At 45.6% G+C, this 26044-nt stretch overlaps 1 protein-coding gene across 2 annotated transcripts in view; it reads left to right on the top strand.

Moving 5' to 3' along the window:
• Positions 1 to 20591, top strand: part of LOC128807944 (potassium voltage-gated channel subfamily KQT member 1-like) — a 410223-nt gene extending 389632 nt beyond the window's left edge. Inside the window, exons 1-2 of one of the 2 annotated variants that reach the window (XR_008437323.1) lie at positions 18009 to 18103; positions 19405 to 19577. Coding sequence is in view for 1 of the 2 variants with exons in the window: in XM_053978678.1 (XP_053834653.1) it covers positions 19405 to 19560 (156 nt within the window). In the remaining variant the exon portion in view is untranslated. Of the gene's footprint in view, positions 1 to 18008; positions 18104 to 19404 lie in introns of those variants that run through there. The other variant, XM_053978678.1, reaches the window with a different exon arrangement.
• The last annotated feature ends 5453 nt before the right edge of the window (positions 20592 to 26044 follow it).

Raw genomic sequence — 26044 nt, forward strand, 5'->3', positions numbered from 1 at the left:
CTACCTCAATAGTGTGGACTTCTCTGCTGCAGCAGAATGGCCGGACCCAAGGACAGATGACAGGAACGTTTGTGTTGAGGAGGATGACAGGACAGCTATTGCAAAGCTAGTAACTTGCCAGATTGCTGGCAACACTTCAAGTAAGCATTGCCTGTTGTCTGAGGTTTTCTGAAATCTCCTGAAGAGGGGAGGGCTGCAGCCTCACCAAGGACATCACTTCTGTGGGACCAGGGCCTTTAAGTGACAGGGTTTGAATGTTGGCACTGCCAGTATTTTGACTGGACATAAATAGGGTGGGTTGTGCCAGGTGGTGGCTCAGAAGCTCAGAGTGCACAAAGCAGCTGTAGGGACAGACACCTTCTCACACCAGCTGCCAGCACTGGAGGGACAAGGACCAGGACTAAGGTCTGTGAGGAACACACCGGAAGGCGTTGGGCACTCTGCAGTGACAAGGCGCTTCCTTCAGAGGCAGCCCAGGTGTTACACACCTCCAGCAGCTCTGCAAAGTCATGGGCAAGCACCAGCCTCCATCTGGTGTTTCTTGAAAGCTGTGCATTGCCAGGAAGGAAGGCAGGAAGGAAAGGAGGAAGGAAGGGAGGAAGGGAGGGAGGGAGGGAGGGAGGGAGGGAGGAAGGGAGGGAGGGAGGGAGGGAGGAAGGAAGGGAGGGAGGGAGGGAGGAAGGAAGGGAGGAAGGAAGGGAGGAAGGGAGGAAGGAAGGGAGGGAGGAAGGGAGGAAGGGAGGAAGGGAGGGAGGAAGGAAGGAAGGGAGGGAGGGAGGGAGGGAGGAAGGAAGGGAGGGAGGAAGGGAGGGAGGAAGGCAGGAAGGCAGGAAGGAAGGCAGGAAGGAAGGCAGGCAGGCAGGCAGGCAGGAAGGCAGGAAGGCAGGAAGGCAGGAAGGAAGGCAGGAAGGAAGGCAGGAAGGCAGGAAGGCAGGAAGGCAGGAAGGCAGGAAGGAAGGAAGGAAGGAAGGAAGGAAGGAAGGAAGGAAGGAAGGAAGGAAGGAAGGAAGGAAGGAAGGAAGGAAGGAAGGAAGGAAGGAAGGAAGGAAGGAAGGAAGGAAGGAAGGAAGGAAGGAAGGAAGGAATGGTGATAGATGTCCCAAGACATCCTTTCCATCTGGGGGAATTATCAGCATTCAAGTGACCACTTTGGTCACCTTAGAGAAGTGCCATACTCTGCTAGTCTCTAAGAAGGGTCAACAGGGACTGTAAAATGTCTCAGAGCAGATGGCAAGGCTGTGTGTAAAGATGGAAACAGCCTTACAGCACCATCTGAGTCAAAGCCTATGCTGACATTGAGAAAGATTTCCAAAATCCTTGTGCTTGTGCTCCCAGAGACCTCATGTTTGTCCCTGCTCAGCTCAGAGCCCTCCCCAGCACAGCTTGACCTCCTGACTGTCTCGGAGCATTGTAAGATTTGCAGCTGACCCTCCAAACGCAGGTTTCCTTTAGAGCCAGAAGTCCCTTTTGTGCCTTTGGCTGCTTTTCTCTGAGTCCCCATTCAGTGTGGAAGCCCAGCCCAGCTCCCAGCCCTTGCCATGGCTGAAGCAAACCACAGACCCTGGGGTGGCTGCACTTGTCCCTTACTGCTGGGGCCCGAGCCCCTGCAGCTGTCCCCTGGCCACTGCCATTCAATCAGCTCCTTGTCACTGGCCTGGGGAGTGGGCAGGAGGTGCAAACAGAGAGAAGAAAAGAGAAAGACAGAGGAAAAACCCATATCCACTTATTGGTGCCAGGGAAAAGCTGGCTTCCTTCCATCTTTCAAAAAAAAATCTGTGAAAATAAACCCCTGTGATGTGCTCATGGTGAGCACTGCAAAAACCGATGGACTTCTGTGCATCTAAGAATTAGATCCTAGGGTTTTCTCACAGGAAATAGATCTGTGCACACTTTTTAGGTGAATGGCAGAGTGTGCAAATAGAAGCTTCTGTGTGCACAATAGCTGCCTGCTTTGAGCACTCCATGGAGATTTTTGCTCACGGAAAGCAGTTTATGCATAAAATAGCTCAGAGATAACACATTTCACATATTAAGGACCACTTACGATCCCTCAGCAGTCCTTTGGCTGGCACACTTGAAAATACCAACCACCTCTTGGCACTAAAAAGTCCTGAACTCAAGCAAAACTCTTTTTTTGATGATCTGTTGGACAACTATAAACTTGTGGGAGCTGTTCTGATGTCTTTCCAGGAAGAGATAGTTTTTCTTTACTTGCTGATCTCTTTGATATTGTATTGGGATATCAAGAACTTTTTTTCTCTGGAGAGCTTTGAGAAAAACAGGTCTTGTTTTTGGACTCTCACAATGCGTCCTACAGGGATTAAAATAAAAGTTGTTTATAATCTATTGCTTCCTGCATTGAAGGGGCTCACAGAGCCTGCCAGAAAACTCTCTACTTTGTTGCTATTGCCATTGTGGGTTTTTTTTACATAGTAATTTCACCTAAGGCCAGCCTGCAGAATCAATAGCCATGGTTAATGGCAAATTATTGACAGTTATCTCAGGATTAACTCATTCCTGTTACAGGCCTAGTAATATTTAAGATGTGCTGGTTCTTGATCAAAGAGTGTTCTGCTGCCCTGATTGTCGTGAAGTTCTTACTTTTCCTATACACACAACCCCTAAGAACTGGAACTACTACATTTCAGAAATCTGATGCAAATCAGCTGATGGTACCAGACAGCAGACTTGTTTGCAGGCTCAATGATCCATTATCTGAAAGGATAACAAACTCAGTAGAATCAGCAATATGTAATCAACTTTTCTACCACCAAAAACAAAGAAGCGATTCACAACAGATCAGTGTGGATGCGCCGGAGGCTTTGAACTTAAACAAATAATAGAGCTGTAAAATATATTTTTCTGTTATTATTAAAAATCCCCCATTTTTCCCAAAACATCAGTATGTCCACCATAATCTTTCCTTTTCCTGGGAACAAGTAGTCCTGGTGTCAATTTTGGATGATGTGAACCATAACCCTTAAAATCCTTAAATGACTGCTCACATCTGTATGACTTCCCCTCACTTGAAAGGGCCAGAAATGCAAATGAATTAATCCACAGGATGAGCTTGGTGCAGAAAAGTGTTGTTTACTTCGGTATGTTTTGAACAGTTCATGGTTACCCCCTGCTTTGAAAAAACAAAAAACAAAAAGCCATATGACACCAGAGAAAAAAATTTCAAGACCTTTTAGCAACTACTGGAATTAACCTGATGAACTCAAGCCTTGCCACAGGCAAGGTAAACAAATTGACCCTATGACTTCCACATAGCTTCAAGTTGCATGCAAGTGGAGGATCACTGGCGTCAGGAGCTTCAACCAGAAAACTGAGGCTCTGTTTGCTCACACAACAGTTCTCTTCAAAAGAGAAGGAAGAAATAAAATGGCATTAACTAATCAGAACAGTGAGGGCATTTCCATTTCAATCTACAAATCTGCCTGAGTTGGTTTGACTTTGTCTTTGCAGCAGAGTTTTTCTGGGCCTGTCATTCTTGAGGTTCAGCCTCCAAAGTCTGGAGCAGTGCTTGAGTTTAACTGTGTGATTGTGCCAACCTTTTTGGGCTGTATTAGGTGGTGAGCTCTTCCATGAAGCCACATCTCACAGACTTCAGCATTGTCCTTGAGATATTTGCCAAATTATTGTGGGATCCCTGCCTTTGTCCCTTGATCTGTCTGCAAAGGCAAATGAGAAGTCTCTGGTTTGTCCCCTCCCTTCCAGCTGTTCCAGCTGTTTGCCTTCGTGCACCTCTCTGGACATGAGCACTGGGCAGGTGATGATAGGCTGGAGGACACATCAGCCCTGCCTTGTAACCTTGACAAAACAGTGCTCAGCAGCTCAGCCAGGCTGCAACGTGGCAGAGCAGAGACACCTGGCCTGGGTTTCACCTGTGGACATCCCGCTGCTGGCTCGCTCTGGACCACAACAGCGTGCCCAGAACTGGACTGTAGGACTGCATCAGGCTGCACCTTTGTGTTCATCAGCTGTGACTCCAAAAGTCTGGGAAGCCCTAGGACTTCAGTGGGATAAGACATCAGTTCAGAAGGGGCTGCCATTACCCTCGGGAATTTGGTTGTCCTGGAACAGCCACGGTTGGTGGTTAAGTTGTCTGGTGCTGGCAAACTGCCCCCTCTTGTGCAGTGAGGATGACCTGTCAGGCAGCTATTGCTACGGTTTATTGGCAGGGTGTGTGGCTGAATCAACAGCAGGAATAGGAAGAATGGCGTTCCTGAAGAGTATTGGAGCAGCTGACAGCACTGGTGTGTCCAACATTTGTCTTCCACCAGCTCACAAAGTATGTCTGAAACAGATATGACAATACTGGGTCATTATTTCAGGCATAACCCAAGCCCCAGTAAAGAGACACATTCATAATGCAAGGTTCTCTGGTAAAGAGGGGGATTTCAGAGTGTTCTGGCATCTATTCACTCCTGCAAGAGGAGATTTATCTCTCCTCTGAGTTGGAACTGCATCTGTTGTTGGTCTATAGCTGTCCTTATTCCTGAAGCCACACTTTGAAGGAGTCAGGTTTAACTGCACCCTGAAGAGAGGTGGGAATTGTACCCTGTAAATGAATAAATGCAAACCACACAATCTGCAACATGGCTATGGGCTGCACATTCAGCTAGCTGAAAAGACCACACTCCTCTCTGCTGCCTCATCTGGGACCCACCCTGCCTTTTCTGTACAAAAGGTTTCACCACGTGCTATTTTGCCATGCAGAAATATTCTTGTTTTTCTCCTGCTTGTGTTTTTGTTACACTCCTTGCATTGGTTTTCCAATATTAATGCCCCTTAGTCACACTGGAGTTAGCCAGGTTTTTGCTCTGTGTTTTTTTTTTTCTCTCCCCTGAGGGTTTGTGGAGAGCAGAGCAGGGAGAAGTACAGCCTTCATAAATCAGGACGCTGAATGAGCTTTCACAAGGTAAAAGCATTGTATAAAATAGATATTTTAGGCCAAAATATGTAGGGGGTTGTTTCATGGGCTGGAGTTACCTTCAGGAATTAATCATCCCATTGTATATAAAGCCCATCTAACTGCTGAGAAAAAACCTGCTTTTTGAAAAATACATTTCGTCATATAATATTTACATTTGCATTTACATTGTTATGGCCTTACTGACTATTTAGCAGCCAAGACTTTTGAATAGTTCTGTTTTTCTTCTTTTTTTGAAAGCTTAAAGAGATCCTGTAAGATTTGGAAGGACCAGGAGTTGACCTATTGTCTCTATTTGCCAAGTCAGTGTTAATTCCTTGTGCAGGATATTTTCATAAACGAATGCTTCAGTAAAGTTGTTTTGAAAGGAAAAAGAAAAAAAAAATAAAATGAAAATAGAAGCGGCTGGAGCCCAGCACCTGGCAGTACAAACACATGCAGCTCAGCAGAGGGTGAGCAGCCCCTTGGGGAAAAACCTCTGGGCACTCCAAGGTGATGAGTAACCCCTGCCACGGCCATGCCCTGGCAGCCACAAGCCCTGAGTCAGCCCCCCTCTGCCAAATTATAAGGGGGAGGTTGGTTTAAGTGTCCTTAGGCTTTAAAAAATAATAACACATGTGGAGTTTTCTTTTTTTTTTTTTTTGCTCTCTGTTCTGATGTTTGGACCCTTGACTCTGCATTCTGCTCATGGTTTCCCGTTTCTCTCAAAATTACTTTTTCTTTTTTTGAACTGAAAGCTGAGGTTCTCATCTAATCACTTCACTCCGGGAGCTGGGGCTTTTCAAACAATAAATATCACAAGCCTGGCAAGGAGCTCTGAGAGCTTGTGTTGGTGATTGCTGCAATAACAACCTTGGATGTTTACGCAGTGTAGAAAACAGTGAAAAAACAAGCTTCAGTTTCAAGATATAAATCTTCCCCATTGTGAGAAATAGCTTCAGAGAGCTGTTTGTTTTAATTAATAGTTGTAGAATGGTGAATAACTGGGACAAAATAATTGGCCCAAACCTTCACCTAAATCCTTATGGAAAAAAATAAAAAACAAAACCAGACATTAAAAACTTCTTTTAAGATATGAAACTTTCAGCTTGCTTGTGGCAAAACATCTTCAAGTAAGAACTTACAGCTGGACTCCTGAACTCAGTTTTAATGAAGTGTCCTGATTTTAAATCTGGCTGTTCATTTAAGATCCTATATATAGATTTAGGAAATCTAACTTAAGGCTTCATTTTGAAAAAGTAGACCTTGGTCTCTTTTGCAAATATATTTTTATATTCAAATACATATATATATATGTGTGTGTGTGTATATAATTAGAGAGAAATATGTTTCTCTAAAAGTCCTGGCTTTAGGCCTTGACTTGGCCTAAGTGAAAAGAATATGTGAAGAGGTTTATGAAAAATAAATCTTTGCATTCCTCCAGTACCTTTCACCTGAGTATCTCAAAGCACTTTACACCAAGGAAGAATTATGCCACTTTAGCCCTACTCAGCCCTAGAGGAATCTAGGGCAGCATGGAGTGGTCTGGTGACTTGTCCCAGGTTGTCAGAGTGGGTTTTCTGACCTGCCCCAAGCTAAGAAGGGCAGTCAGTCTCATCCTCTGCCATCCCTCCCCACCACCTTCCTCCTACTCCCACCCTCACTGCCAAAATCTGGCAGAGCAGCCCCGTGGCTGATCTGCTGCTGCTGCCCTCAGCACCTTCACTTCTCCACATATTTCTCGCATCTCATCTCCCTACACATTTTGGAAAATGCAGCCCTGACCCCAAAGAGTTTACAGGATAAACAAATACAATTTTGTGTGTGGGTGAGAGAGACGCAAAGAAAAGCGTTGTCTTGCCAGCAGCCCCTAATCGCTTTGCTTACGTGATTTTTGTCTTTCCCTCATTCCTTATCTTTTTTGTTTATTTAGAATATGCACTCTTCGGGCTGGGGATGCTGCCTCCTTCTCCTGCCTTTTCCACAGTGCAGCCCCAGAGCTGGTTGGAGCCCTGCACTGCTACCACAGTACAAACAATAATAAATAAAACCAGCACTGTGAAGAGATTATAATTAGAGCTGTGCAAAACTCAGCAGTTTTGGTCTGCATCAGTTCCTCCCTGCTGAGTCTACATTGTGTTTTGGATTTGTATGCAAAAAACCCAAAGCAAAACTTCCAAAGTGCCAAGTGTGGCCGGGTCTAGGCTCAAAATCGTGCATATACCAGGGTGTTTTAAGAGGTTCCTCCTTGAAATTATAAGGAGGAACCGATGCTTACTTATTGTAAGCAATTAAACCTGCTCAATCCAGGTTTACTGAAAGGTTCCTGAAACTTTGCAGACTTTGGGGGCCAGCAAAGTTTTTGGTTTTACTACAAAAGCCTCTCTCAGCTCTGCCCGAAGTACCAAGTGTCACCCCATGCTGCCCTGTGGCTTACAAGAGGATTTAATCTTCCCCAGCTGCTCAAGCAGATCTGCTCCTGAACACCACATCTGGCTTTCAGGCAGTGTTTCAGATTGCCACACTGACTGGCCATACCCAAGTGATGGGGGTACACAGAGCCGTGTCCAAAATCCCGCTCTGACCCACTGAAACCACCCTGAGCTGAGTAATCCCTGCGAGTGCCTGGGGAGGGCCCTGGGGAGCGCTGAGGAGGGCTGGGCAAGGCACAGCATTTTGGCTGGCACACCTTCACTATCACCCCCTTGTGCACACAGGTCCTGCTCCCCTCTGCCTCTCTTGCCAGGGCTGGGGATGGAGGTGAAGCCCCAAAAGAGCACTGATGTCTCTGCAGCCAAACAGCCCAAGGCTGGTTAGTGGGGCAGCTCTTACTTTCCCCTCCTCTCTGATTTCCTGTGCTTTTGGCATGTGCTAAGGTGTAAGTTTCTAAACTAAAGCTGGCAGGAGCTCTTACATCAAAAAGTCCCTTCCCAGGCAAAATGTGCAGGATCTGCTGCGCTACGAGGAGTCATATTGATTTTGATGAATTTTTCAGGAATAATAAGCAAAAAACAAAGATTTGAATGGAGGTTTCTCAGTGTTTTCAAAATTAAAGGGGAGGTGGGTCATGTATTTCACTGAGATTTTTGTCTTCTGCAGATCATTAGCAAATAATAAAGGGGGGAAATTAGATTGCATGGCAAAGAAACTATTTACTTGTACCCAGGCTTGGCACAGTCTGGGGGCTTGGAGAATTTTTTCTTAATCTTTTTGCAGGACAGAAAATCCCCATCCTTATTAACAGTAATTAAAACCTTAGCTCAAATTCCTAGGAAAAAAAACCAATTTTTTGCCTTACCATGGACATTTCAGCTAACTGTGCCAGAGGTAAGGGGAAGAAGGGATTTTTTTTGATGGGGTGCACCGTGCCTCATCTGGAGCACAGCATAAAACCCTCTTCTTGGGGGTATTGCTTTTTCCCTCTGCTCCTTTGTAATCTGCAAGCAGTAAAATGGTCACTTCAGCATGGAGGAGGAGGAGGCATCCATGGCCCTGGCATCCAGACCGGGGGCAATAACCCCAGCCAATAACCCAGGCATTTTTAAATATAGCTTAGACATATGATTATATTCATCCAGTAGATCAAAGTCACAGTTCATGGTGAATAAAAGTAAATCAAAGGTTGGACATGATGATCTTGAAGGTCTTTTCCCACCTCAAAGATTTGTACAATTCTGTTATAAGTAGATGTAGCTACTTATTGTAAGCAATTAAATCTGTGAGGTTCACAGTAGTCACAAGTGTTACCTATTTTATTAATTAATTTTAGCTTATTCCTCTTTCATTAATGGATTTTAGCTTTCTGACCTGAAAAATATATGCTTTCCCTCATAGCAGAAAGTTGCATAAAGATTTCCATGGCTTCCCAATTCTACCTCTAGAACCTCAACAAAGCCAGCAACCCAAAATCTTAATTAAACTGCAGCACTGGTTTAAATTGTTCTACTAAATGCTGGGACAGTGAAATCTTACTAGGCCATTCTCATATTCCCACACCTCCATGTTCATGTTAATACATGTCCCTTTTTGTTATTGCTGTACTTTTTCTCTGCAATGATATATGAAAAAAGAAGAAACATGGAGGAGAAAAATTTTACATGTATATATATGGTATATCATGGTCTCCCCTGGCAGTATTCCCTGCAGGATAAGGCTGAAGAGTTGTAAAAGTGATAGTAGGCAAAGCTGAATTTTTTTTCCCCCTTAATTAACAGCACAGTGCCTTGCAACAGAAAATTGAGGCAGGTTTCTGCTGACTTAGCAAGTGCCTCATGAGGAAGAAATCTATCTGGCAATTATGGCTTTGCGTCTCCCGCCCTGTCTCCTGTTGTTTGTGTAAGACACCGGTGCTTCTGCCACGGGCTTCTTCACACAGCTGTCCTGTCACTGCCAGCTTTCATAGGTAATCCATCCAGCTCAGCAGAGTTCAAATAAGACACCTCCCTTTCTTTGCTTTAATTACTGCTTTATTTGAGTCTCCCCTGGGGATGCAGCCATGCTGATTTTTCAAAATTCTCGTTTATTTTTCAAGCACAAAAGAGATGGAAAATGGCCACTGCTGAGATTCCGGATTTGGGAAATCTGCTTTGCTCAGTCTTCTGTTCTCAGTCAGTGTTTTAAATGGCCATGGACATCTCTTTAGTAACAGAACATATTATGCAATCAATTCTCTAGCTTGGGAAGGAGAACAAGACAAATCGGGCCAAATTCATTGTCCCACAGCCTCTTCTGCTGCCCTGCACACACAGTTCTGCAGCTACAGCCCATTCATGCACTGGTTTGTGCTGTCACACCCCACACATTGCTCAGGCCCTTCCAGGTGCTCAGGAATCCCAGATCATGTCATGAACTGTTCCTTGCTGTGTTGTTCTTTTTCCTGCACTGTCCATGCCTGTGGGTTTTGCTGATCTGGGATCAAATGCTGTGGCTTGGTGTGACTGAACAGACAGACAGACACCCTCAGCACCAGGGCACTGTGGCCCCAAATCTGGACAAGGCAGTCCAGAGTCCACGCACTTGCCGTGACTTTTGCAAGAACTCATTACAAATGTGTGGCAGTGCTGGAATACACCAGGGAGCCAGTAAAATCCATCAAATGACAGATAAGCCAGGCAGGCTAAAACCAAAGGGCTCAGCAAAGCACGTTGAGTCAGTCAGAATCAAGAACTGCTACACCCTCAATCAGCACTACCTGATAATATTTCACTTGCTTTGGGTTTCTGTGTTTTAATGAGGAAACAATGGTGTTTTGTAATCCTGACTATTTAAATACGTAACACCACCCTGTGCTTCTGCAGCTTCTCCCTCCAACCACCTCACGAGTGTTGTGCAAAGTCCTGTGGCACCTTCAGAGGCTGTGGGAGTTTCAGTAAGTGTGTTGTGTAAAGGCAACCCCAGGGACTTGTCCCATGCTGAGCAGAGAAGGAATGAGGGCAGAAGTTTTCATTTGACCTGTTCTACAGCTCATGGTGCAAAGGCCCAGCTCTCACTTCCCAAGACCCTCACAAGTCAGCTTCTCCTGGGCTTCCTGCATCGCTTTCACTGAAACGGGGCACAGCAAAATGAGGGCCCAGGACAGGCTCCCCAATGGCCAGGGCGTGTTGTGAGCTTGGTTTTTCTGACAGCAGCACCAATCTGCACACAGACCAGCCCTTAGTCTGGCTACAGGGTATGGCTAAAATGGTGGAAGCTGAAAAGAGAGGTCCAGACAGTGGCCTCCCAGTGACACCCTCTGATCCCCAGACAATTATCCTTTTGCTTCCTGGTCATCTTTTTTGTCCTGGCACGACCAGCACACCACATTTCCAACCTTGTTCTGCCGTGTCCATGTCAATCCTCAAAGAGCCAACACTGAGAAAGGCAAAGTACCACCACCATCTTCTCACATCCTGTCCTCTGCCAGCAGGGACCGACCTTTTTCCAACACAACTTCCTTCCTTTTTATAGCCAACATTTAAGCCCCCATACTAGATTACTCTTACCTTTTTGTTGGTCTGTGTCTTCTGTTTTGTTTCAAGACTGAAACCAATCCAATTTAAAGTGATGTCATGTCAGAAAGACAGGAAATGACAGGTTATGTGATCCACGTAACAAATTAACAAATTAACAAATATTGATAAGGCTCATCCAGGAAGTGACTTGTGCTCAATGCACAAAGGTGGCCTGGGGTGTAGACTGGGTCTTGGGTTTCTGAGCTCCTGGTCAAGTCCTACAAAAACTGCCTGGAACTTTTCTAGTACCTACATGTCTTGCTACCTAAATCTCCATCACCATAATGCCTGTGCTCCTCCCAATAACAACACTCCCTCTCACTTTGCCTTTCTCACCACCCTATAAGTAAAGATGGGCTGGTAATTTCAAGCAGGGATCTCTGTGTCTGTGTATGTGTGTGCCTCTGTGTGTGTGTGTGTGTGTGTGTGTGTGTGTGTGTGTGTGTGAATGAAGAGCAGTTGTGTATCAAAAGCTGTGATAAAGAGCATGAAAATTACCTTGGCACTCACAGTCCATCAGGTATGTCAGGTCAGCAGGGCTGGATTAAGGGAATTCTCCCACTGGGTTCAGTATCAACAAGTTATTCTTGCAACTAAGCTGAAAAGAAACAGTCCAAAGCGACCTCCCCCTTGCAGGAATTGGTGAACCCTATCTAGCCATGAGGCTGGTGTGGTTAGATGTCATTCTCACTGAGGGGATTTATTTGAGCTCAAAAAAAGACAAATTGAAAGCTTGATACTGTCTATTCAAAGGGTTAGGTGAGATGCAAACACCAAGTCCATCACACCCATCTAAAATGCTGAGTTATCACACCCATCTAGTGAAAGGCTTAAGGTCACTCCTTTCTCAGTGCTCCTTTGGCACCATTGGAGTACTCAGTGCTGCTTTTTCTTTTTATTGTTCCTCTCTGTCCAGTATTGTTTGGAGATTTGAAAATTAAATTAATTGGCATCTTGGAGCATAAGTTACAAGGTGGCTTTATTGTGAAATTGCAGTGTGACTCACAGAGGCTGCAGATCCACTTTTGAGGCCGGACTGGCTCTGTTATTTTTGCCTGTTGTTTGTCTCCACGCTGGCTTTGCAGCAGGACCTGCAGCCACACAATGCAAGGAGCTGAGAAACGGCAGTGCGTCACCCCGGGTGTGGCTGAGGAGCCTTGTCACAAGGAGAGATGGCAAGATTACAGGGAGGATCTGAGCAGGATCCAGAGGAGGGCGAGGAACAAAATGTCCTGCAACAATAAAAATATCCATTTATGTGCGTGGCTCAGGAGACAGAGAGTTCTGCAAAGTCCCATTCAGCTACTGGAGGGAACAAATTCCAAACGTCAGAAAGCTCTGGCAGCAGACACAAAGGTAGACAGGTGCACGTGCAAAGAGCTAAAATGGGACAAGCTCTCCCAGGAGTCCAGCTCAGCTGGCAGCCAGGTGCTGCTGCTGTGGAATGGCAGCTGTGGGAAGGTACCCTTGTGTCCACTCAAAGAGTGGCACCACTTGAATTTCTTGAGCCAGAAACAAGTACTTCTGGGAGCAGTAGAAATTTTGCTGCCTGGTTTCCTGTGACTCTCTATTTTGTGGTTGATTATCTGAGGCTAATAAGGGGCAAGAGCTGAATAAAGCTTTTCCTGTGGTCAGGGCATCCTGTGTGGATTCTCTGGGGTCTAATAATACAGTTCACCTTCCTCTTCTGCCCTTCCTTCAAGAGGCACTAATTTGGATGTCTGTCTTCTGCACAAGTGCCAAACTTTCAGAAATCTGTATGAACTTTTTATCTGTAAGGATTCTCTTGCAAATGTGTCTGAAGTTGGCCAGCTTAATCCAAAGCTGCCATAGCAATATACACATAGATACCTTATCAGCCAAACCTCATTTGTTTAGGAAGAAAGGATTCATTAAAAAAAAAAATAAATCACACCTTCCCCAAAGCAATAACACATAATCTGTGTGGTGAGCAGGCCTGCTTTAGAAAGGCAGGGCCCAACTTGTGATAGTTGCTTAGCAATTAAGCAAAAGGCATCTTACACCAGAAACATCAACCACAGACACGGGTCTTACTGGGGAGCTTCATCAGTGCAACTGTAGCATGGGAAATACAAAAATAAAATGCTCACTGAGAGGGTACTGGCAGGAAATACCCCAGGAGCACAGGGCAGAGGGATAGACTTTGTGCTTTCATTTAAACAGGAAAGGTAGATGGAAACAAAATAAATTAAGCTATACTTAAAATAAAGATTACCATACCCTAGGCCAACAGAGGTTGTAACACCTGACCTAAGAATGGGTGGGGACGTTTGGGAGAACGGAAGGGAGGCCTGGAAAATGGTGACATTATCTAGATAAGTTTCATGGAATGAAAATAAACAGCCGATATCTGCTAAGGGGTACACGGAATAAGTCCACTCTGGTGGTTCATAAATTTTTTTGTGTTCATGAAGAATTGGGTCTGCCACAACAACAGGCTGCCATGGAAGTGGAGCTTATTTAGTTTCTACTCATGTACCTGTTTACCTGACCTTTGAGGTTACTGGCAAGAGCTCCTGGTGTGGAGCTGGTGTTTCTGAGCTGGTGTTTCTGTGCTGTTTGCACCCTCAGCAGAGCCCAGCAAGGGGAGCACAGCTCAGTGCTGGGCCAGGTAGTGCTGGAAGTTTGCTACAGGACACTGATGTCGCACTGTGAGCTGTTTCCCTGTGTCTGTGCCACCTGGCAAATGCTGTTTTTTTTCTACAGCATCGTTGTAGAATTGACGCCAATTCCAACTCCGTCACAACTCATCCCAAAACCAGCCAGATAATGGGATCCTGTTCATCAAAGCCTTCCTGTTGTTTAAGAAACACTAGCTGCTAGTTCTCTGCTAATATGAATGCCAAGGTTTTTTTCCAGAAGGATGTCATGATAGATAACAATTACTACTTCTCAGAGACCTGAAAAATGGTGGTGTAGATATGTCTCTGGGCATATGTGTGTATGAGTACTTAGGAGACTCCAAAAGCTTATCCTAAAGGTATAATCCTGCAAACTGTTGACCATTCTGGCTCCACTCCAGCAAAGCACTTAAATATTTGGTGAACTCAGGGATACTTTTCACATACTTCAAGCACATCTATAAGCACTTCATTGGAGCGGGCTCAGAGGCTGCTCCAGAGCCACACCTTGCACCAGAGAACTCTCCCCAAGCTAGTCCCAGTCTCTGTGCCTGGTGTGGCCACTGGCTTCCTCACAGCTACCAACAGGCTACGTCAACACTGACATTATCTGGCCTTGCTGAAGGGAAAAAAAGTTTCAGTGGATTCAGCATTCCACCTCAGTCCAATATCTCTGACAGGACAAGCAAAGTGAGAGGGAGGCAGTTTTGCAGGCAGTGCTGTAGACAAAAGATGTCCCTTCCCAGAATCAGCAGTCTCTGGGCAGCAATAAATCCACATGCTAAAAAATAAAGCAAATCCTAAAATAAACAATTCAGGCTTCGAAGTGTACAATAGTCAATTCATTTGAATAATTGGGTGTAACTGTAGGCAGAGAGAAGCTACAAGACCAGATGTGCATATAAAGCTAAACACAGGATTTAATCAAATCAGTCCACCATCTGGAATGAGAAGAAACATCATGTGACAGACCTGGTCAATATGTGAAAATGGTACAAATTTCTGGATAATGACCTTAAGCTAAATCAGTGTGTCACAGGAGTCAGAAATTGAAGCATTCATAAAATTGATTGCACCAGTTCAACTAAATCACGTCTGATTTTACTACATTAACACCATTTTCTCCTACAAACTGACCTTAGGTGACCTATCACAAATAACAAGCTGGGAGCATCAGAAACACATACCCACAGGTAGAAATAGCTCATGACAGACTAAGGTTCATATGCACACTTCTACCCATACAAAATAAATCCTACCTATCAAACTACTCTTTTCCAAGCAGTTGGTGTTAAAACCCTCCAGGCAGCTGTGTTTAAGCCAGAGCTGCAGAGAGTGGATCCTGATTCTTTGGAGCTACCTCAGGAGCAGGAGCTGCAGCAAGGACTGGAAACAGAGGAAACGGTAAAGCCAAGAGCACAGAGTTAGGCCACTGCTAGAGCAAAGGGTGTTCAGTGGGCTGAACTCAGGACTCTGGTGCTTTGGAAACCCTGGGCTGGGATATAATGTTTGCATGGCCCCAGATGGGGTTGACTTTGCAGTGTCAGCTGGAAAATATCACACCACCAGGCAAAGCCCCTGGGGATGGCCTTGCTGAGCTCCTGGGTTCCTCTGGGTTCTGGGGGTTCTGGGTTGACAGTGCTTAGGTTTGCAGTTTGCTGTGGGACAAGGGCTGCATGGCAAGGAGGGGAGGTCTGGCTATCTCATCTGCCAGGACAAAGCCCAGCTTGTGCAGCAGCTCTGACAGCAGGGGATGGGGCTCATCCACACAGTGCCTCTTCCATCCTCCAGCCCTGCCAGGACACCCTCGGCTGTCCTGTGGGCTCACAGCTTTGTGCACTGCAGCAAGGCAACCGGGAAGCCAGAGTCAATCCAGCTCAACCAAAAGCAGAAGGTGCTGTTGCTCCGTGACATTATGACGGATGACACAAATTGGGCTGCCCCCTCTTTCCCCAGCATTTTGTGCTGCATCCCTGGTACCAGCAGCCTGGACGTGCTGCAGGATGAACTGCACCAAGGCAGGGAGGGAGAGAGAAGAGCCTCCAGGAGGTGACAGCCACGTGATATAATCTATAGGGTTTAAGTTTTTGGTGCAAAGCTTCACTGACTTAGCAGCATGTGAGAGTGTTTGTGGGTTTACAGATTTACTCCAGTGCTCCAGCAGATCATCTTCCCCTTCTGCTGCCTCTCTGGAAATAGTTCAAGTCAGTGTATTGTGCACATAATTGCTACTGGCTTTCCCAGCCTCCATCAATCATATTAGAAAGACAGAGAAAACCTAGGGGTGTCACCAAACCAACAGGGGGAGGGATTTTTCTGGCCTAAAGTGACAGGAGTTGGGGGAGACCATGTGGCTACTCTGACTGTTTTCCACACATGCATTTTGTTTATGGTCTGTGTGTGCAAAATATGTCAGGAAAAAAAGCTCTCATGGGAGCAAGGAATCTGTCCAGCATGTGGCAAACCCCCATTATGACCCAGCCCTCTTCATCTGTCCTGCTGCCATGCCAGGGGTTTTTCTCCACAAGCCTTTTCTGCAGCAGGAGTCAACTGAGGTAAAAAGAGGTATTTAAGCATCACCAGCTCCCACAGAGGCTCAAAAGTATCCTCAAACAGCCCATGGGTGTTGAAAGCCAGTCTGGTGCTCAAGGTGAAGGGGAGGGACACCTTGAGCCCCATGGTTTGAGCGACTGTGGCTTGCTGTGCCTCGCTGGAGCTGGTGGCAGGGCTTTTTTTTTTTTTTTTTTTTCTTCTTTTTCTAACAGTCCTGCATGTCACCATGGAGTCCAGCCCCCTTTCACAGGGGGATGTTAGAATAAACACACATTTCAACACTCCTTCAGCTCACCTCACAGTCCCAATAACAACAGTGCAATATTTTAAACTGCTTCTGCAAGTCTCCTTTCCACAGGGCAGTTGAAAGGATATAAAAGCATTTTAACAATTTTATAGATCATCTCCGGAGCGCTATTGTGATGTGAGAGAACGGGAGTTTTGTTGCCATTTGCCCGTGGACAGCTGCCAAGCTCACCTGTCTCCACCGAGCCAGCAAGAGCCATATCACATCTCTCTGGAAACTCTGCAGCCAGCTCTGGATGGCTTCTCACTTTACTTATCTGAAAAACACGTTGCTCTGTTTAACCCTTTCTCAGCGCTTGCCTGGGGGTGTTGCTCAAAACAGTCAACTTCTCTTTGGGCTTAGGGAAAGTAAGAGCTGTGAGGTGGATTTGGAGAAACCTGAAATCAGGACCCTCCTGTGCAAAAAAAACTTCACCCACGTGAAAATTCCTCTAACCTTGCAAGTCATCCTACTGACCTTGGGCCAAGTGTTCACAGCTCTTCTTTTGCCACTCCCTGATCAGAATTAACCAGCCTCCAAATCAGACCCTTCTTTAAAATCCTCCAATTCCACAAGGTGCTGACTACATCTTCCTGTGGGCCACCTAATTATGTAGGGTCCTGCTTCTAATCCTGCTTCTAAAATTATAATGAAAACCCTCCCATGTATGGTTGACACAGGAGAACTGTGCAGTTTTCTTTGCTGGTGTTTAGGAAATATTTACTGATCCTCGTGAGGAAGGTGTGACAGAAGTGTAGTGTAATCTACTCCCCTGTGTAAGGATTTCTCAGTTTCCATCCCTACAAATGAATATTCTCCACCCTCCTCTTCTCCTGGAAAAAAAAGAGTGCATAAAATGATTCCCCGTCACATTCTTCCAGTGATCTGGCAAAATACAGTGAAACACAGCAGAGTTTAAACGATACGGAATATGCAGGCATAGCTTATCTAAGATAAAGCGTGCAGATCAAAATCAACAAAGCCTCACAAAAGAAAGCCCCAAAAGAGCTTTCATCTGCCTGATCCCATTTCCCTGCCTACACTTCTTTATACTCTATTGCAATACATTAGTTCTGCTTTAGTTTCTGCTCTGCAGCAACATTTCTGCTTAAGAAAGATTCTGTTGAGTCATTACCAGCATCAGCCAAACAGGCTTTTCAAGAATGGAGGAGAAAAATAAAGGCTGTGGTTTTCAAATTAATTCCATGCTGCTTAACCCTTAAATTACTAGTGACTTTCAGACTCTCAGCCAAGTCAATGCTCTGCAGAATTTGGGGCTGTTGTGCCTGAGACAGAGAAATGTCAGTGCTTTTGTCAGTGATTGACCGCTCAGGCAGTGCTGGCCATGCACCTGGAAGGCAGAAATTGTAGTGAAGGTCTCTGCTGTCCAATCCATGTCCTAAACACTCCCTTCTTGCTTGTAAACACTGCCTCAAATAACCCAGACCCACACGTAAACAGAGGCAGGGAGAAGGGGTTTTCTACCAGAAGCTAGCAGTTGTAGGTACAGGAATGGAAGAGAGACCAGCACAGCTCTCCCTCTATGATGTAGCAGAGATTCTCTACTTCTTCCCCCAGCAGGTTGTATTTAGGAGAGAATAGTGGTTACCAAAGAGATAGAACATGAATAAGCTCCTGGTACCTTGAGGTTTGAGGGGGCCCACAGGGGAGCCAACACTTGGAGTGAGAAGAGACAGAAGAGGAAAAAGCGGATAAGGTGATTTTCCTTGCCTAGGCTTTTAAAGCAATCTCAGCCTGCTAAGTTTTCAGTCCACCCTGCCAATGGCTATTTCCAAAGTTATCTTTGCACAGAAAAAGGCTGGAATCGTTCTCTCTCATTCTCTCTGCCTCCCTTTTTAATGAAAGCTCAGTTTAGATCTGATATCACTCTAAAAGGTTTGCTATCAAAGTTTATTAGACCCACTGGGACAGATCACAGTTTGCAGAGGCTCATAGTTTCAAAGCAGATAACTGTAAAGTGAACCATTCAATGTTCTTCAAAATGCTCCTTTTTCTTGGGCTCATCTATAACACAAAGCTGCACTGTGTTCAAGCATCATTAGAAGTGATCCCAGCTGATTACATGATGCTGGCCATAGTTCTGCCTTTGGAGCAAAGTCAAGCAGCCCCCGGCCCCCAGCCTGTCCCACTGGGTGATGCTGAGGCGAGTGGGAGCCATTTGCAGTGAAGGCAAGCCCTACCAGCACAAAGGGATAATGCTGGCTATGTGCGCCTAAAAAAAGATCAGAACTTTAAAAATACTAGGAAGCACAAGTGCAGCTTCCCTTTAAAAATTCATATTTGCCTTTCCCTGCTTAATGATAATGATAATAATAATAACAATTAGGAAAGACTCCTCTACTAGGGACTACAGCTGAGAAATTTCAGCTAGAAAGCAAAGAAATGAGAGAAGGAATTCACGTGTCTTCCTACAGAATGGCTGTTCTTTTTTTTTTTTTTTTAATGAAGTCATTAGTGTTAATATGAGGTTTTTAGTAGGCTGTCCTCCTAAAATGCATGGGAATAAACACCAGATCTGGTAGGATCTCTGACTGTAACATGTATCACTGAGGCATCTATTTACAGTGTGAAGGGAGGGGAGGCTGTTTCATTTCCCAGAACAGTAATGGAAAGCATGATGTCCTACAACCAAGGGTGGTGAAGGCTGGGAGAGGTACTGGGAAAAAAACATTCACAATAAACAGAAGAGTGAAGGAGAGTTTCAGGGCAGATATTTGCAGGATGCATCATCATCAACCCTGGGAAAGGGCTGAGAGACAAAATGGTTGAATTGAGTCCTCGGGCCAGCAGTGTCTGTCCTTCTGCTGCCATTTTCCCTGTGACTTTGCAGTGTCATCTGCTCTAGAGCAGCAGGCTGGACAAAACTCAGGGAGCGGGTGGCTCTCAGATGTCCATGCTCCCTGCCAGGCTTTTTCCTTGCTTTTGGCCTCAGAATGCCTCTCACCAGAAGCATTTGCAACCATCTGACAGCTCTTCTGCTCTCTGATTCCTTAACAGGTCATGCAGATGGACCAGAAGCTGGATGACATCCTGAGAGCGCTCCAGGCTCAGCTGGGGGATCAGCTCCAGGCACAGATGCCAGGGCCAGCCACCCCACGTGTCAGACATGCACAGACACCCACAGAGTCCCCCCCAGTGACCCAGAAAATGTGAAAGCCAGTGGACAGCCACACGTGACCCTCTCGCTCTTCCACGTCCGGGTATTTCTCAGTCTTGGTGTCTTCATCTGTGTCATGGGTGAAATGAAATATTCTGCAGTAGTAGATTAATGAGGAAAAAAAATAGAAAAAAAGAAAAAAGAGAAGAAACAGCAAGAAGCCAGTCACGACCTTAGGAGAGCACATAAGTGCTGCACCTGTTTTATTTTAGCCATCTTTAGCTTAACTCTGCCAGCCCGTGGCAGCCCAGTTCCCATCCCCCCAGCCCCATTCGGGCTGAGCACACAGGCACAGGGCATGCTGTCAAGGGAAGCATCCCAGTCAGGGTTAGGATGACCCATTTGTGGGCACAGAAGGGGAAAAGAACTGTTCTTTTGGCATTTAATCACTAAGTTTAATGCTCACAGCATGCCCGAAAGGGGGAAAGGAGCCAGCATTTGAACATGAAACAAATGGAAATCAGTGAACAGGAAAATTAAACAGCATGTTTTGACTTCTACCAAGCAGTGAGGATCATAAGAAGGGCAGATTTATATGCTAGTGTGAATGACAAAGTAAAGACAACAGACTACTGATTAAAAATATGGAAGTGTACACAGGCTGGTTGACATATGAAAGGCTGAAGCAGAGACTTCAGCTAATTAAAGCAAAGGGCTGCCAGTGAGATGAGATGCATGTTGGAACAGACAGGCAGGAGAGATAGGATCTGCGTAGGCTTACTTCACCAGAACACTGAAATAGTTATCAGTTACGCTGATGACTGTTATGCAAAATGTTCTCAAGCTTTTACCTTCATTCAGCAGCAGTTGTTGACTACAGTTGCCTTAATTTTAACATAAGGAACCTGCATGGTAATTGGCTGTGAACTATCTGTGAAACTGAGTTAAAGCCACCGAGTAGCAGGGTGCTGCAGGAGGGCTGCAGCTGTGGATGAGAGTGACAGGGTTCCTTAAAGAAAACAGAAATGCACGCACTGTTGATGAAAGTTAATCGCTGTTTAAATAAACTGCTGTATATCGTTTTAAATGCTAGATTTATTTTTTGCCTTGTAATCTGGCTGTAAATCGAGTGCATGTGCTGGCTGATGTGCTGTTGTTGAGGAACAGCTCTGGTGCAGGTAGCTGGGCTCGCAAACTGCAGATGGAAATGCAGGTTGAGATGCAGATTTAAATGCAGACTGAAGGACAGGCTGAGCTCTGGGTGGGAGCCCAGGACCAGAGAATGAACTGCTGACCTTTGGGATGACAAAGGGCACAAAGGCAGGTGAAAGCCAGCCAGCTGAATGGACACTGAGTCACAGCAGCCGCCGAGAATTCCCGACATTTTGGACAACAAGGGAGATGAAAACAAGTGATGGCAGCGAGGTGGATGGACACGGAGATGGGGGCAGGAGCCGAAGACTCGGGAGGAAGAGTGGGACTGGCCATGGGGACACTGTGATGGGATAAAATCCCAGGGGTTCCTTTGCTGGGGTCCCTCCTTGGAGGCAGCAGCTTGGGCTGTGTCTGTGTCACTGCCCCAGGAACAAGCGGCTTTATGGAATGAGACATCTGGGCCTCTGCCACCTCTGCCATGGCAAAGCTGGTGTGATGTGAGTGGGGTGTGTGGGAAGCCAGGACCCATCAGTCAATGGAGCCAAGGAAGGGCCTTCAGTCCCAGAAAGTCTCTGACCTTGGGAGTGCCACTGCCAGAGAATCCCAGAGGGAATGGTCTGACTGGGGAGTTTCCTTAACACTGCCACTGTGAAAGGATCTTACCTGGCACTTCAGAAAAGGGACAATACAGCACTGTTGCTAAAGACCTAAATAATAAATCAAGCTAAAATGGGTGCAGTGTTACTTACTCTAGTCTTTTTAATATATTTGCATAACCAACAATTTGAATGAGCAGAAGACTGCAGAGCAAAGACCTGATTCCTGGGAAATCCTAAATATATTCTATTCCCACTCATATCCGTGAAAGCCAAGCCTGCATTGCATTTAAAGGCAACCTGAAAGACTGGTCTCTTAATAAGCATTTATTTGGACAAATGAGTGGTCCATTTCAAAGTAATCAAATTAGTTTCTAACTATTACCTGTCCCTTTAAAACTCTTTCCCAGGTTTGTGTGTCTGGGAATTCAAGCTTGGAAAAAGCACAATGAGACTGATTCCAATCTTTAGATTGCAGGCGCGTCTTAGACAGAATATTAATGATGTGTGAGAGGCAATAAAAAAAAAAAGAAGAAACAATGTGGTTTTAATTAAATCAGCTGACAAGCCGCCATTCCATCTTGTCTGATTACTGCAGAGTTGCTGAACATGACCAAATACAGCATGTAACATGGGGAAAACAGTAAATAATCATTGCCAGAGCACTGAGTTGTTCCTGGGTTTCCGTCAGGGTCATGAGCTTCTGCAATGGTCCTTCATAAAACATCCCTAACTGTGGCCAGCCAGAGCTAAATGGGCAACTGGACACCAAATTAGGGTTAACACTATTTCATCAGTCACAGGTAAAAGAAAATAAATCTGCCTGGAGATTCTTTTGCCACAGAGGTTCTTAAGGGGAGCAGTGCAGCTTTCAGCAGAAGAGCTCAGGGACGGTTGTGGCCAACACAAGGTGACATTTCCTTCTGCAACACTGCAGATATTTGTGTGGTATCCTGATCACTTGGTGGACCAAGTAATGCAACAGTGTTTTACTTACTCTTCAGCCTCAACAGAAGTGTCTAGGCACTATATATATAGCAACACCTACTACTCTGAAGTGCCTGGAAAATCCAGCTAAATAGAATACAAGTTGTCACAGCTATGGTGAGTGTCAGAAGGGATGAGTGGGTGGGAGGAGAAGATAAAGAGGCACACAGTGGTCCCTCCACAAAAACAGAATGTGTGCCAGACTGTCCGTACGCATGTGTGTGCGCACACGTGTCCTTTTTAAACTCAAGCCAGGGTTTTCCCATCAAGTCTTGAGTGAGACCAGACCCTGAACTTTCACAGGTTTTAAAATCCAGCAGTGCTGCCCATACATCCACTTTACAGCTGGCACTGTGGACACCACAGTGTGGCAGGACCTGGGACCAGGATGCTCCCCATTGCTAGAATGGAGAGATGAGGGTGTGGCTTGAGCAAATTGCAGGAGGAAGAAAGAAGCCTGGTGGGAGACACCCTTTTCACACCATATGAAGAGATTAATGGTAAAAAAATTCAAGCAACATAGCTTAGCCATACTTAAAATCTCCACACCCACAGCTAAGACAGAAGTTGCCATCCAGCAAAATCTTTCTGATTGCCCAGGGGGAAAAGTACCCAGAATTAGCACTGATGTGACCACGTGGTGACACTTCCTGACCCTTCTTCTGAGCAACGATGGTTTGGTACAGGCACACAAACTGTATATTAATGCATTTGCACTTGGCCTTGTTGAACTTGATGTGATTCTCATGGTCCCACTTCTCAGGCCTGTCCAGGTCCCTCTGGATGTCATCCCCTCCCTCAGGCCCATCCATGCCTGGCTCAGCTTGCTGTCACCTACAAACCTGCTGAGGAGGCACTCCATCCCACAGGCTGGGCCACTGAGGAAGATATTAAGTAGTTTTTTTTCCCAGTACAGACCCTTGAGGCAAGTCACTCATTGCTGGTTTCCATTTTGACGTCGATCTGTGAACTGAAACTCTCTGGATGCAACCATCCAGACAATTCCTTGTCCATCTAAATTTCCATCCATACCTCTCCAATTCTGAACTAGTAATGTCAAGGGGGAGTCTATCAAAGGCCTTGAAGAAGTTCAGGTAGTTGATCTCAGTTGTCACTGTTGTAGAAGGTAAGTAGATTAGTCAGGCATGACTGCATTTGCTGAAGTCATGTTCAGTCTCATTAATCTCCTCCTTGTCTTCCATATAATTCAACAGGACTTCTAGAAGGATCTGTCCCATGATCTTACTGGGCACTAAGGCAAGGCTGACTGGTCAGCAGTCCCAGTGTTCTGCTTGTTCCCCCGTGTAAAAACACACATGCTACCATGCATTCCCCCTTGACAGTGGCTGTAACACAAGCCAAAATGACAGAAAACATTCCCAGGGTAAGTCCATGTGTGTGTTTTTATCTCCATTTGTACTGACACTGCTCACTGGCGTTCACTCTACTCATTTCTGCTGGATGGGAGTGCAGCTGCTGAGCAGGGAACACTCAGCAAGGTCACTCCTACAGCACGTCCTCTTGCACCAGTGCAACAGTGACAATGCCATGAAAGGACACGGCCCAAGAGGTTGTCAGCAGTGTGCAGCCACATCTGCAGTGGTCCCCCTTTGCCTTTTGACTCAGAACAGAGGCACAGCCCAGGCAGTCAAGGTCTCCCAAGGCCACAGGATCAGCAAGGGCAGCTGTCAGGAGTGCAGTTCACCAGTGCATCAAAAGACAAGAGTGCAGGAGATCAAGTAAAGATGAGATACCTCTTTTCCCAAAAGATCACATGGTTTTCTACCTGATCCGGTTTCACTGTGGAAGATACATGGTGTCCTCTCTTACCAGAGACATCGACATCAACCCAAACAAGATTTTCCACATTCCTTCTAATAATGCATGACATCCTGAAGTCTGCTGTCTGCCTGTGATGATGCAAGATGCTCAGAAGTCATTACAACAAAGCCTAAGGGGATTATTTTCTCATTTCCATAATTACATAGTCAGTAATAATATCATGAACCAATCTTATCTCAAAACGTGTACTCAGATCTTTAATGGTGATATTTCTTAAATGATGTGTGGGATTAAAGTCCTGTGTATAATAATGCCACAGCAGTGAGAGAGATAAAAGTTCAACTTCCATCAGCTGGGGGTTTTCATTCCCAAGAAAAGGTAACTGTGCCCCCAGAACAGATGATATGAGTGACAGATCACAAATCTGCTGCCTCATCTGGAACACTCTTCATCTCTGGAGAGTAAAAAGTGAAAAAAGACTCTCCAGACACAGCTGCCCCTTTCAGAAGTGGGCCTGTCCAGCAGCCCTGGATGTTTTCCATCCAACTGCCTTGATGTGGTATCACCAGAGGAACCTGTGCTGGAAGTTCCTCCAATCCCTGTAGGACCAGGACAGCTACATTCCCAGCTCAGTAGCTAAGGCAAATGAGCAGGGTTCTTTTGGTGCCTCTTTTCTCAGTCGCTCAAGAAGTTTTCTCTTCTCACTGATGTTCCCAACCTAAGCCCTGAGGGGTCTGGTCTGACAATACATTTAGGACGTGCTGTATATCATGCAGCCCTAAATAGCAGAGCTCATTCAGCACTCTTTTGAACAATCTGAACAATGTGTCTAAAAAGAAAACCGTGGTTTAGGGAGTAAAATGCCACCGGGTAAAGAATCCCAAACATCAAAACTGCATTATTTAGTATTCTGAAGGAGTACATGCTAGAATTATTATAATGGCCAAGGAAAAACCTGGTGAAGGGCCCAGGGTAGATCTTTCTCAGACATCATTCCTAGCTGCAGCATAGCCCAGCCAGCAGAACTAGACAAGATGGTCCTGTGTTATCTCCATGGTAGGAAAGGTTTGAGTCCCTCTCAAACCAGCCTGAAGAGCAACTGCTTTTCTCAATTAAAGCAACCTCTGCTGTTAGTCAAAAGACACTCCAAGGTAGCTGGAAATATTAGACACCAAAAGAGAGAAAAAAAGTCAAATTAACTAATGGTCATTATCCCTTTTCTCACATCCTTTTCTAACCTCCCGAGGATCCCAAGTTCTGGACTGGATTCCTGTTGCTGGGGATGTGCATGTGCTCCCTGCAGCTCCCTCCCTGTCATCCAGCAAACAGTGCCTGTTAGACTGGAAAGAGAGAAACAGCCAAGAGCATCCTCCCTACAAGGAGCTGTTTTGCCAAAACACTTACTAGCTCGTGTTTAGCCCTCATTGTGGGTTACAGTGGCTCCCAAATGACTCTGTAAAAGTACAGTGTCTCTGCTTGGATTCCTGGCTGAACACCCGTTTGTCTCAGGGCTTGGATTTGGCACATGTGGGTTTGTGAACAGAATTTTAACTCATCTTCATTATGTTGTTTGATCTCCCCCTGGGGTGGGTGGAACTGCGTGCAAGGGACTGACCTGACATAAGCAGTGAGGGGAAGGGAATTTCTGAACTCTGTGATTAATGTAACTGCTGTATCTTGTCTGGCCAATCAGACAGGCAAAGGTTGTTTTTTCTTTAACCAAAGAATCATAATGTTCAACAACAATGCCTTGAAGCGTTTGCCTGAGACTCACCTCAGCCTTAGAGGGGAAAATTCACATTTCAAAAATACCTGTTGAGCATTACTTATGCTTAACTAAAATGCAGCTTTTCTTCTTTACTTTGGGTTGTCACACCCCTTGTTAGCACCCTGGTCACCAAGGCCCTTCAAGCAGCCAGTGTTCGTGTTGGAGGGGCTGGGGTTTGTATCATCAACATGAGGGGGAAAGGGGACCACTTGTGCACAGTTACTGCGGCAGAAGAACAATTGCCTGATTCAG

Source organism: Vidua macroura, chromosome 5 (assembly GCF_024509145.1).
Source record: "Vidua macroura isolate BioBank_ID:100142 chromosome 5, ASM2450914v1, whole genome shotgun sequence".
NCBI lineage: Eukaryota > Metazoa > Chordata > Aves > Passeriformes > Viduidae > Vidua > Vidua macroura.